This window comes from Aricia agestis, chromosome 4 (genome assembly GCF_905147365.1).
Source record: "Aricia agestis chromosome 4, ilAriAges1.1, whole genome shotgun sequence".
NCBI lineage: Eukaryota > Metazoa > Arthropoda > Insecta > Lepidoptera > Lycaenidae > Aricia > Aricia agestis.
The window spans coordinates 11,059,828-11,073,940 of NC_056409.1; the positions used below are offsets into that span (position 1 = coordinate 11,059,828).

A 14,113-nucleotide genomic window follows, 5' to 3' on the forward strand; every position below is an offset into this window, starting at 1 on the left:
CTAATTTAACTTTATTTTAATTTGTTTTTCCTTGACTTAGTAATTACGTACCTACTTCTCCTTATAGAAATAGGCACCAGACAGACCGTGTGCTTATAGCTATTTGCATTAGTAGTTATAATAATAATAATAATAATATCTATGGACGCTTGGTGTGAAGCGTCCATAGATATTATTATTATTATCAGTCTATAGTATCGTCAGTCTGGCCCCGTGCTAAGTACCTGCAGGACTTGTGTTACAGGTACCAGACAACGGAAATACAGTGTGTAACAAAAATAAGTGATAATACTTTAGGGTTTTTTTTTTTTTTTTTTTTTTTTTTTTTCGAAAGGGTCTAAGCTACTGGTCTGGTTAAGACCATGGTAGTTTAATCGTGGCTATAACTAGTCTGTTGCTAGTTGGTTTGGAAATAAACAATGAGGGGGGCCTGGCCCCCTCCCCTAAAGTCACACGTGTGACATTCTAGACGGGCAATATTGGGGAGAGCTACGAAAATAAGCTATTTTTATCTGACGTGGGAAACTATTAACTAAGAACCACCTACCAACTTTAGGGTGTGTACGTGTTCCTTGTAGAGAGTTCACTGTGAAAGTAGCAGCGCTAAAAGACGAAAAAATTTGTTCACTTTTGTATGGGCAAGGGCCCGAGAGTCACGAGTTTCTCCATACAAAAATGAAAAAAAAATTTGGTCTTTCAGCGCTGCTACTTTCACAGTGAACTCTCTACAAGGAACACGTACCCACCCTAAAGTATTATCACTTATTTTTGTTACACCCTGTATATTTAATACTTTTATACTATACATATAATATATATTTAAGATTTTTATTATATCATACACATATTTAATACACACCCATGACCCAGGAACATTGAAAAACTTTTTGTTCCGTCGGAGGGATTCGAACCCGCGACCCCCGGCTTGAGTTACCACACTCTCTAACTATTGAGCCACGGAGGTCGCCAGTTTTTAAGCGATTGTCCAGCTTTTATGACAGGCTTTGAGCGCGGCGACCGAATCAAGAAATTTCGTAACGACAATAACCCCCCACTCCGACCACCGGGGGTAAAATGGTAACATTTAGCAATTCCTCTCAATCAATTCAGCCAATGAATTCAAATTAGTACGAATTACTAGACATGAATTGCAAGCAGACTTGCATTTTACGATTTTAAAAAAATGAATCATATCATGATTCATATTATTATTATGATTCTCCAAAGCGACCATTTAGCCCCGCAGCACAGCGGTGCGGCGTCAAAATCCGGGCATCGTCTAAAGGCGTTTTGATTCAGCAGATTTCGGCACATTGTTCGTGTGCGTGCGACTAGAGTCTCGGCGAATGCGAATTAAAATTATTGCATAATTGGTAAAAAAATGCTACACAAGCGCGGCAGTTTCCGAGTGCCACACATTTTTTTCTTATAAAGCAATCCTAAACAAAAAGAGAGAAAATTTTATCATGACATGAAACTTCTTCCACTGAAAACTGAATTATAAACTGAAAGAGAAAATCCATTGAAACGTTTGCTTTTTTACACTCGATTATATATCTTCATCAGCTCAGGTCGAGCTAAACCCTTTGATGATCTCGCTTTAAATTCAGATCCAGAGCATTTTGAATTCTATACAAGCATGAATAAAACATAGAATCCCCTACTCACAGTGTACATTTAGCCTCCATTTGTCTTCAATAGTTGAATCAGGTATGTGCTTATTCTCAGCTTGGCACGTCAAATATTTTCCGTCGTCCTCCACTCCCGGCACGAGACTGAGTACGCTCAGCGTTTCGTTGTTTTCAGAGAACTGTAAAATGCATCTAATTAATTAAATATCCTATACTTTTATTGTATGTTACATTGCTCTATATTCCGACATTATATTGTAATTAAAAAAGTTTATATCATAATTTTATCATTTGGACTGCTGTTAAAATACTGAAGAGTATACTTAATCTATATACGTATCTATTAGTAACATTTAATTTTGTATCTTTTGCAATATGCCTAAGCAGATTTGCTTTATTTTACGAAAAAGGTATCTGAAATCTTTTGAGACTGATCTTATCTAAGCTTTCTTAAATCAAAAAACGCTTGGTTTCATGAAACAAGATTTTGCACAATGTTATTTATTTTTACGTAAGACGCAGGTAAAACGGCTTACATATCACAAAAAGCTTCTTGCTGGTGATTACAAGATATTAAAAATATATTATTTATTTAAGGGGGCGACTAACCCTACAGTGTCGATTTTATAATTCATTTTTATACTTAAAAATAAGCCCCGAATTATTTCATTTTCTAAAATTAGATACTACATTATATTTCCGAGAATTCGATCTGAGCAAAAACACGATATCTTAAAATTTTTTCGATGCATCTTTGTGAAAAAAAATAACACATATGCATCTAATTTTCACGAATTTTTCTTATATTGCCATAACCGTGCTTTGAACTAAGTTAATATTTTAACACGTTGTATAAAATTTTTGTATATTTATTTTTTGTATATTTATCGAGTTATTGAGAAAAAAACTAATTTGGCGATGAATCCGCGTCGGCCTTTTTCACCTGGCAATTGGCATATGAAAGACGGGCGTGAGTGTGAAGAGTGAAGGCTGTTTCATTTTTTGCGTTAGTCGCCCTCTTAAGAAATCACTCACTTTCTGAAACGAAATCTATTCAGTGGTCGCCGCAGAATATCGTTATACTTTCTTACACTCGTGATAATGATGATGATCATAATTCTAACGCATACCCTTAATTTCGCTAAAAAGACATCAAAGAGAAAGAAGCAATTAAAATAAATATAAAATATTGTAAAAATTATCATTACTGTCTTGGTGGCATTCATTAAAAAAATCACCCTCTCTTAACAAGAAATTAACAAAACAATACAAACAAAAGAAAAGGGGACATCGAGATCTTTTGTGTTCACGAAAAAAATGTCACGAAAACAATAATGAACATCATTATGGGCGTAGGGAATGTCCAATATATAATTAAGGGAGAATTTCTTACATTTTTCGCCATTCGCTTGAGCTGCCTGTTATTTTTCCACCAAGTGACAGATGCTTCAGGTCGAGAGCCGGTCGTCTTACACTCGATTTCATACCTTTTGTCAGCTGATACTTGCTTTTCTTTGGTCAATATGTTCACTGTTATCGGTTTCACTGTAAATTAAACATGATTTGTCACACCATGCCTCTTACCATTAAACAGGTACATGATTGTTCCGTTGAAAAGGAAATATCACAATCTATAATATAAAAATGAGTCGCTGAATGTGTTGCTAAGCGCAAAACTTGAGAACGGCTGAACGGATTGGGCTAATTTTAGTCTTAAAATATTCGTAGAAGTCCAGGGAAGGTTTTTGAGTGACACGAAGTTTATTATAAAAATAAATAAAATAAAAAATAAAATACGTTTATTTCAGGTTACCTATAGAAAAATTCTTAAACTAGAAGGAAATAATTATTATTAATTTAAATATTTGCCACCCTCTGGCGCACCGGATACATGCACCTGTGCCATGGACCCAGTGCTTCAGGAAGGGGCTGTCCAGCTTATCACTGAGTATTACAATTGAACTAAAATTATAATAATAGAGAACATAGAGCACAGTATCATATTTTGGAATAACATCGCTAGATTTTTTTTTATGGACGCTTCAAACCACGTCATTCTAGCCCCGTGCTAAGTACCTGAAGGACTTGTGTTACGGGTACCAGACAACGGAAATATATTTAATACTTTTATACTATACTGTACATATTTAAGATTTTTATTATATCATACACATATTTAATACACACCCATGACCCAGGAACTTTGAAAACTTTTTTGTTCCGTCGGCGGGATTCGAACCCGCGACTCCGGCTTGAGCTACCGCCTACCGACAGCCCACAATCTGAGCCACAGAGGTCGTCAAATGAATATAACATTATTCATTTAATTTACTGATACTGGTCAACACTTATCATATCACACCAATTCCAATAACTAATATTGTTTAATCCACCTGCCCTCATCAATAAACCACAGAGGTTTTGTTCGGATTGGCGTCAGATTTTTTATCATGTGTGATAAATACATAAAAAATCATCAGTCGCAAAAAATGTTTGCAAATATTCATAGATTTAGTAACTTATCAAAAATTCAGAAATGCGCTCAAGTACCAGCATTTTTTTTAATAATAAACCCGAGGTTTATTTGATTTGTATGAAATATTGTAAAGCCCTTGTCGTAATTTTATTTTTCACGCTATCTTAAGTTTCAAAAACGTCCAAATTTGCAAAAAAGATGCCTCGGTCCTTCGTAAGCTTTTAGTTTTAGTAGTTCGCCAAATATTTGACATGATACTTTCAAAGTCTTTTCGGAAACCTTTCGAGAAAAGAATATATTAATTCTCATTGCCGTGACAGGCAGCTAGCTCAAAGGAAATCAAAGAATTTATCGCTCGTTTAATCAAACGTGAAACGTAGAAATAATCTTAAGGCCTGCCCCATATTATATTGGAAATTCCTTTTCGGAATATTATCAGAAAGCTACGAAGATAGAGAGACAGATTTTCCTCTTCCTTTTCTATCGATTGTCAATCCTAACTGGAAAAGATATTCTTTTTTTTTTCTAATTAAAGGACTTTGTCGTAAAACGATAATGCCGTATATAGGTATTCAATACAAATTAATTAAAAATTGAAAATCAACAAATCAGCCTCATTTTAAACATACTATGTAGTCCAGATATATCTCTTAAAGGAATAGATATTCTTAAAATAAATTGTTCCACATATTCTTAAATTGCAAATTGTAAAACTAAAATACTTACAATTAATATCTAAGATTAAAACTTTGGTTTCAGGTGGGGCGAGGTTGGTGTTTGACGCTTGACAGACGAGTCTCGCATTGAGATGCTGCCTCCCGACGTTAGGGAAGGTGAGGGTGTTGACTGTGATCCCATCGGCTCTCTGCTCGTACGAGTCATCTATGACCACGTTCTCCAAATACCACGTGACTCGGGGCCGTGGCCGACCTGAAATAGAAAAGAATTAGAACCATTTCTTTTTACATCATATTTCACGTTTTATTACTGAATCATGTATACCAAAGATTTGAATTTGCATCGCATGTAGACTTTCATATACCTACTGATACCACAGAATATATATTAGTAGTACCAATATTTCAAACGTTTAATCATATTATGCCATGTAAATAAATTCTGTTTTTGGCTTTTGTTCTTTATATCGCAATTCATAACCAATAAAACTGGATAAGCTCTACAGAATACTGATTCGATGAAATTTACCTTTTGCCATTTTGCATCTGATGGGACTATCACGATAGTTTATCGCCCCGAGAAATCTTTTTCTTTGGTATAAAACTGAAATCTATTTTGCCAAAGATATGCATTTGTATGCAAAGCGTCTTCTTTGCTCAGACACAGCAAAGCGCAGATGCAACATCGCATACTGAGTTACGTAGAACAAAATTTGTTTAGGTACAATGTGCTCAAATATTCGATAGAAGCAGAAGTAGGTATATACGTGAATTTTACATATCATGGAATATGCACTCGGATATTAATAAACTAGGTACATTTTGTTATTGGTCTTAATGTGTGGTATACGTCACGTCAACAGCATGAGGATAACATTTTTAGCCCACCTCAGTCATTCGCACTTTTTAGGGTTCCGTTATGAACAAGGAACCCTTATAGTTTCGATCTGTCCGTCTGTCTGTCCGCGGTTTTGCTCAGAGACTATACAACCTACAAAGCTTTAAATCGGCATGAATGTACATATTAATGATGGCAACAGAATGGTATATAAAATCTTAAAAATATATTTTTATGGTACCTCCCCTACACATGAAGCGGGGATGTTTTTTTTTCACATCCACCCCATCGTATATCGTTAGATAGGTTTTAAAAAATATTACGAGTATTCTTAGATAATTTTCCGATTTAGGGATAAATTTGTAAAATATGAAGCCTTAAAGTGGAAAAAAAATCGTTAGTCCAGTGTGCCCTCCTTCTACAAGCTAAACGGGTGCTTTTGGAATTGTGAAAAAATTCACGGAAGTAGGAAATATGCTGAATTTAAAAGGTTAAAATGGCTAAGAATACTTCATAAATTATTAAGTGATCAACTAATTAAAATGTATTCGGCGAAGTATAAAGGAACGTCTTGTTCAAATTCCTTTGAATGTAACTGAGATGATGTTGTCAGTAGTGCAAAATACGTTTTAAATGTATATATTCATTGACTATACAAAAATTATTATGAAAAACTAGCGATACTACGGAACCCTATATTGAGCGTGGTCCGACACGCACTTGGCCGGTTTTTTTCTGTATAAAAGTAAAAAATAATATTGTTATATTGAAATAATTATAAAAATTAAATTATGATTGTGATTCATCATAATATCCTGTCCTGTAGGCTGTAGGTAGGTAAGTATAGCATTTTGTTACAGGAAATAAATCAGACTTACAAAAGGTTGAACGTTTAAAATAACGACTTGAAGCTATAATACCTCAGGCCACGAACATTGATGGCAAGAAAATACTTGTCAAGAGGATCTTATTACATTTCAAAAACAACAAACAATGTTCCAGCGTTTACACGAAATTTTCGACGTATTTTACACCTAAGTTCCAGAAGTTTATTAGTAATTATTATGTTTTACATTGATTGCGGTAAGTATACCTATTTTATTATAAGACCAATATACAACAATAATAGGCATTTGTTATAATATTACCTATTCTAAAAATTGTATGGGCAATGAAATTTAATATTATATTACTAACCATTGTTGTAATGATGGCACATAAGCATTTCATTTTAACTTGATATTGCATAATAACAATAATAATAACATTCTACGACCGCTGAAGTGATTTGACAAAACACGCGCTACTGGGACACCTACATAATGAAATAACAAAAAGTTGGTTGAATGCGAACAATACGAACGAGTTGTCACACAATCGACCTATAAACGATACAAAAAAACCTACTAATGGTAGTAAATATGGGTGGTCGATGGGTTTTTCGATTTATTCGATAACAATCACAATTCCAGGCCCACAATATCTGGCCCGGTGTTATCGAGATAATGGGAGATGCAGATTAGATAAGAGGGCGTTAAAAATAATGTTGTTTTATTTGATTCATGGCAGTACAAATAATATTTGAGAATTCAATGAAATTGGTCCAAAAGAAATTACTGTTATACGCGTATCTTTATAACCTTATTAGCTTATTTTTATTAGCTACCATTTTAACAATTTAATTTGTTTAATTTGCTGTTTTCCATATAAAAATACATTGAAAATTGTACGTTTCCCCAATTTACCGATTACGTCTGATTATGCGGCTAAATAATTATTCCTAGTGTTTTAATTTCCCCGTTACGGTAAAACCGTTGGCTCCAAAATTAAAACTGTCAACTTGAGTTTCTGTCGAATCAATAATGACCAGGGTTTTACGGTAAGGTAATTAATGTAATTTTCGTTTACCCGTTCATCAATCTAACTGACAAGCTGTCATTATGCTACTGTAGATTGTGTTTTCCATCCACAGCGAATAAAAGGCTATAAGGAAACGAGTTGAAAATTCTGACATTTTGAATAAATAAATGTACAGGCAATTCATTTGTTCTTTCGGAGATTTGTCAGGTCACACTAGTCATTTATCTAATATTAAAAAGTGTTTTGTAACAATCATAATTAAGTAGTGTAGTGTGTGTGACCTACAGTCTGTCAAGAAAGAGTGGACGCAGTACAAAATTTTCTAAACGTAGTCACGCTCCAAATTAGTTTTTTCTCTATGTATTTTCACAGAGAACGCTTAAACACTTTAAATATTGTCACTTTGCATATTTTTATCTCGATTTAAAAATGTTTTCGTATTTTTTATATTGTGATTTTAAAATTGTGTACAGCGTCTACTCTTTTTTGGTAAGCTTTTTTGACAAGGATATGCTTTGAAATATTTTGCCTTGTCTATCAAGCTCTTTTTCGCATTTTACAAAGACATGTCCATTGTTCATATAATAATATAAATTACAATATGTTGAAGGATAAGCAGTCTTGAGTCTATAGTTGCATTCTGATTGCTAAATGTCAGAGGAAGTCATAGGTAGTCTAGAGTCTAGTTGTTTTCTGAATATATATTATGTATTTTAAGTAAGGGTTGGTACAGTAAGTGCCTTATCACACTGGCGATTAGCGAGCGATTTGAATGCGACGCGACTGCGCAGCGCACACGCCGCGATTGCGCGGTGTGCATTTCGCGACAGCGCAGCGTCGTCGCGGCGTAGCGTAGACGCCATTTTGTACACTCGTCTACACAGATTATTATTAATAATAATAATAATAGCTCCCACACCGGTTTCGGTGACAGTGGCCGGTTTCATGAAACCAGACCAGCTACGCAGGAGTAATTTTATAGTGCCCAAGTGTATGCGCAGTACACAAGAGCACTCTCCATTCCTTTACTCTCATAACCTAGTGGGACGGCAGACCGACACGACTGGTGAGAGATCAGGCGCAGGACCGACTTTTTACATGCCCATCCGACACATGGATCATCTTACTTGTCAGACAATCAGGTGATCAGCCTGCATTACCCTACACAAACTTGGAAATAACATGTTTCCAACGCGGGAATCGAACCCACGACCTTCGAGTCAAGAGCCGAGCCCTGAACCACTGGACCACGGAGGCGTTCAACACAGATTATTATTATATTATATAGGAGATTCATCTAGGGAGTGACGTCAGAATCCAATTTGCTGCTGAGTGTCCAAAACGCCGAAGGCAAGCTGCGTGCACGCCATGCAATCGCGGCGTCATCGCGGCGTGTGCGCTGCGCGGTCGTGTCGCTTTCAAATCGCTCGCTAATCGCCAGTGTGATAAGGCCCTAAGGTCCAATTTCACCAACGTCTGTTGGTATTAACATCTTGTTAAAATATCATGTCTTCTCTTTCAGTCATACGAAAAACGAGAGATGTAAACATACATTAATTCGATCGTTAACTTTAACAGTCGTTGGTGAAATTGGGTCTAAAGTAATTACTTACCTCCTTCCACCTCACAAATAAGGACAACATCAACACCCTCGTTGTATGGCTCCACCAGTTTCGTTCTGTCTCTTCGTTTCGCGTCGTATATCGTAGGTCTATTTGGTGGTACTAAAAACGAAATCATTAATCAATTTACAGTAGTGATTAGATGAATCGATATTATGCAGTTTGAATCTTTCATGTAGTTCAAGGTTAGTCATAATTGGAAACACATGTAGAGGCTTTCGCATAGTTGATTCTGCATTTACTTTTAATTGATTTTGAGTAACCTAATGGATATCGATAAGTGTACATTTTACACTACTTAGTAAAAATACGATGCAACGAATATAATTTTATCACGGTGACCAAATATACGAGTATACCAATATTATAAGAAAAGTTAAGAAGACTACATAACAGATTTTTATGTTATTTGGCAGGAATTATGAGGAGAATACAGGGATGGAATATAATATTATGCTACTATTATACTACTTCTTGCAAAAAAATTAACGGTTTTTTCGCGGAATTAATTATTTAGATGGTACTGTGATTTTTGTCTAGTTATATAATAAGTTGAAGATCTTTACAATATAATACTTACTAATTACACTAAAATTAACTTTCAGGTTCCTAGTCGGCGAGTTTTTGAAGTCGACCCTGCAGCGGTAGACGCCGGCGTCGGCGGCGACCACGTTGTCGATCATGAGCACGGCGGGCGTCGCGCCGCCTCGGAAGTACGCTCGGTTGCCGAACACCAGCGGGGAAGACCACAACTTCGGCTGGTTGTAGGATCGCCCTCGGATGTCGTAGCTGTAACAAAAAAATGTTATACACTACGAATAATAAAAACTAAGGAAGAGTAACCGTGTCCAAAATTTTATCCGCGTGTCTACAAAATGTGACCCGAATATTACATGCATACTTCATGCATGTATTCGGTACACAATTTTGTGTTTTTAACTTTTTATACAAGTGACAATAATTATTGTCAACGGCTTTATTTCCTGAATGGTAGTGTTTAGTTGCTATTGTCATATTTAGTGTGAAAAAGAACTAAATTCAAGACGGTTGAAGTATCCAGGGAGTTACGTTTCCTTAGTTTTTTTCATTTGTAGGTTATACAATATATATATGACGCCTCCGTGGTCTAGTGGTATAGAGCGCAGAGGTCGTGGGTTCGATTCCCGCGTTGGAAACATGTTATTTCCATGTTTGGTTAGGACAATGCAGGCTGATCACCTGATTGTCTGACAAGTAAGATGATCCATGCGTCGGATGGGCATGTAAAAAGTCGGTCCTGCGCCTGATCTCTCGCCAGTCGTGTCGGTCGTCCGTCCCACTGGGTTATGAGAGTAAAGGAATAGAGAGTGCTCTTGTGTACTGCGCACATACTTGGGCACTATAAAATTACTCCTGCGTAGCTGGCCTGGTTTCAATGAAACCGGCCACCGTCACCGAAACCGGTGTGGGAGCTATTATTATTATTATACAATATACTTCGGAATCAATTTGAAACTTATCAGAACTAAGAATGCCCTTGGATGTCGTAGCTGCAACAATGATATTATGAAATTGTTTTATTTCGGAATAAACTTGAGAGCTTGAGACGAATGGCATCAGAAATGACCTACTTGCTGACCTACCAATTACCACCCGAGGTTCAAAAACAGCGAGAACAATCTGTTTTAGTCTCTCATAGGCTTACTACGGGTCTTAATTGGTCAAATTTAGTAATTCCTCTCAATGTAAATAAATGTCAAACTGACGGATGTCAAATTAGTACGAATTACTAGACAATTGCAAGCAGAGTGACTACAGAGTGACCATTTTGCGATTTCAAAAAATGAATCATATTATTATGATTCATATCATGATTCTCCAAAGCGACCATTTTAGCCCCGCTGTTATTTTCCTTTATATCCTCCGTCTCAAATTATTTTCATCTCAGAAATTTATTGAACCAACACCAAATTAATGTTATAAAAATAATAATCTTATCTATGTTTATTGTATAATATTATCTAATATTTATAATAACCATACATGACTTTTACATCGTTTGTTTGAAACGCTAAGATTGAGCTTTTTTAAAAATACACACATAAATTCAAATGAACCTATTATTCTTGGTAAACAAAGTTAAATTTGGCGCACCCTATTTAACATCGTATAGCTTTCATTTTGAATAAACATTTGCGAAGTTGAATGACTATTTCAGTTGCACACTTGAAATAAAATCCTTCATTTTAACAACTAATTACTAATTCAATCAAAGGCTCAAAGTTATGTATTTATAAATTATTCCACTGTGTATATTACCCTCACACCAGTTTCAGTTAAGGTGGCCGGTTTCATTTAAGCCGGGCCAGGGGCCGTACCACGAAACTGTTTTGAGACTCAAACAATCGAACGAAAATGCCGCGTCCTACTCTAACAAACGTGAAATGACGTTGTTAGAGCAGGACGCGGCATTCTCGTTCAATTGTTTGAGTCTCAAAACAGTTTCGTGGTACGGCCCCAGTTACGCAAGAGTAACTTTATAGTGCCCAAGTGTGTGCGCAGTATACAAGAGCGCTCTCTATTCTTTTACTCTCATAAACCAGTGAGACGGACCACCGACACGACTGGCGAGAGATCAGGCGCAGGACCGACTTTTTATATGCCCATCCAACGCATGGATCATCTTACTTGTCAGACAATCAGGCAATTACTCAGCCCGCATTGTCCTAACCTAACTTGGAAATAACAAGTTTCCAACGCGGGAATCAAGCCCGTGATCTCCGAGTTAAGAGCCACGGTCTAAACCACTGGACCACGGAGGCGTCAATGTGTGACCATTAGCGTCAATTCAGGTCGCAACTCGACACGGTAAATTTATATTGAATTGTACCTTTTTTGTTGACCCTTACCTGTACAACGGCTCCCCATCCGACTCCTTGAACCACAGCACCATGACAACCGCGTCGTCGGAGTGAAGCGGCTGGATGTCGCACGGTAGAGATGCCTTTTTCCCCAGCACGCCTTGGACGTCCGATGTTGGCACTGTAACAAGAAAATAACAATGATTTTACTGAATATAGAAACTAAAACTACCTAAGCTATGTGAATTAGGCCATGTGTATTTATTCTATACTTACTTGTATAAAAACGTAATAACATATCTATTACAATTACGACAGTATATAAATTAGTCTATGATTACAATCATAAATGAATGTAAACAACCTTGTACGCGAACAAATAATTTTTAAAAAAGCGACATAAAAAGGATATGGGGGAAAAGCCCATGGACGACCTAAATTATTGTAATAAAAAAAAATAAGAGTAGTAATTAATGATACTATTCGTAATTATTGTGAACTCTTTTTCCTACACAGCTTTGAATACAGTTTTTGTTCGCAAGAACAAAGTTTTTCTCTTAATTATTCTTCTTAACCCTCGATCACTCGCGCGGTTTTTAGCCCCGCGAGCGCTCACGGGGTGTTGTGGCCACCCCACATTTTGTAAGTGATTTTTATGCGATATAATATCAGTTAACAAAATTAAACCAGCATATTATTATTATTTTGTGTAATTTGATATGTGTTAATAAGAAAATTTAAATTGTATATTCAACTTTATCGTTGTTCTATAAAACATTAAAGTAATCAGCCTTTTTTAGTCGTAATATTGGGATCTTTTCAGAAAAAAGACAAAAAACAAATAATTCTAACTTTTTTACATAAACTTTCTCATTCAAAATCGTAAATATAAGGTATAATTAACTAAATAAAATAAAATTTTCTTATTTGTCCGAACAGGAACTGAAAATTAACTTTTTGGCACATAAATTTTTCGCGAAAATTACGGTGACTCAAGGTTATGGTGTCTTTACTTATACAGCACTGCTTTTTTGATTGTGACTTTCATTCGGTACTTGGTCCAGGAGCATTCAACATCATCTTGAGTGCTTTGGGAAACCCCAAAGCACTCAAGATGGTTTTGGTTATACATATCTTTTTTCAAAGTGGCCTTGAAGCATGCTCAAACCCAATGATTCCACATACTAGGAACTTATCATGCTAGCTTGTGATTGCGCCATATCTCAATTGTAGATAACATTTTCATTGATGCCATACGTATCCAGGACCCTCAAATCCAACTTCTTCTACTTTAGACACATCAGCTGCTGAAGCATCCTGTGCTGACAAAGAATCATGATCAGATTCTTGAATAAAATCTTCATCCATGCTGGCATTGCTTTCCACTACAGAATTACTTCTTCCTCGAATAATGGCACCAATTATTTCTCTCCCTCTTGTTTCCAACTCATCTAAACATAAAAATATTTGAAAAAAAATGTTATATATACGAACAAAGAAAATATGTAAATAAAAAGTTTGTGCTACATAAATCATTGAATATATTCTAAGAAATCAACCATTATTTATTATTTATAGTAAATAACGGTACAATAAAGTAATTTACTTTTACTAAACAATTAAAAACACGTACCTTACTGGTAATGTAACTTCTGAAAAAGTATATCACGAGCACTCGCGGGGTGTCGTGACCACCCCACGCAACTTTCAACTCCTTGTCAAGCTGCAAGCACTTGCGCCACTTTGTGTCGATTCGTTTGAAGGTCACTTGAAGGTACCGGGAAGCGCGAATTCGTATCCAGAGAAATTATTATTCATTTTTACGTTCAAAAACGCGTGGGGTGCTGACATAACCCCGCGCGAGTGATGGCGGGTTAAGCCTATAAAACTTCTATATCTACTTTAAATAGCTCAATCGTGCAGGGATTTTCTCGACTATTCCTTGCCGGCTTAGTATCAGATGTTTTGACAAATATGGAAGTCTAACAAGAATTGCAAACACCCTAATGCGACAGCAAAGAGACTTTTGCAATTTAAAGTATGGATCGAAAGATGTTTTGTTCTGATAATATGTGATTGTTCTGTGAAAATATTATAAAGATGAATTATTTTTCCTAAGGAACACAATAAATAGATTCAAAATACAAAAATAATCGTAACAAGTTTTAA

General features: G+C 35.9%; 1 protein-coding gene across 1 annotated transcript in view; it reads right to left on the bottom strand.

Moving 5' to 3' along the window:
• The window catches only part of LOC121726272 (hemicentin-1-like), a 237,457-nt gene that overhangs the window by 13,479 nt on the left and 209,865 nt on the right, over nucleotides 1–14,113 (bottom strand). The window contains exons 4-9 of the mRNA XM_042113548.1: nucleotides 11,993–12,125; nucleotides 9,685–9,893; nucleotides 9,096–9,206; nucleotides 4,834–5,037; nucleotides 3,025–3,176; nucleotides 1,669–1,810 (exon numbers count right to left, since the gene is read on the bottom strand). Coding sequence (XP_041969482.1) covers nucleotides 1,669–1,810; nucleotides 3,025–3,176; nucleotides 4,834–5,037; nucleotides 9,096–9,206; nucleotides 9,685–9,893; nucleotides 11,993–12,125 — 951 coding nt within the window. The remainder of the gene's footprint in view (nucleotides 1–1,668; nucleotides 1,811–3,024; nucleotides 3,177–4,833; nucleotides 5,038–9,095; nucleotides 9,207–9,684; nucleotides 9,894–11,992; nucleotides 12,126–14,113) is intronic.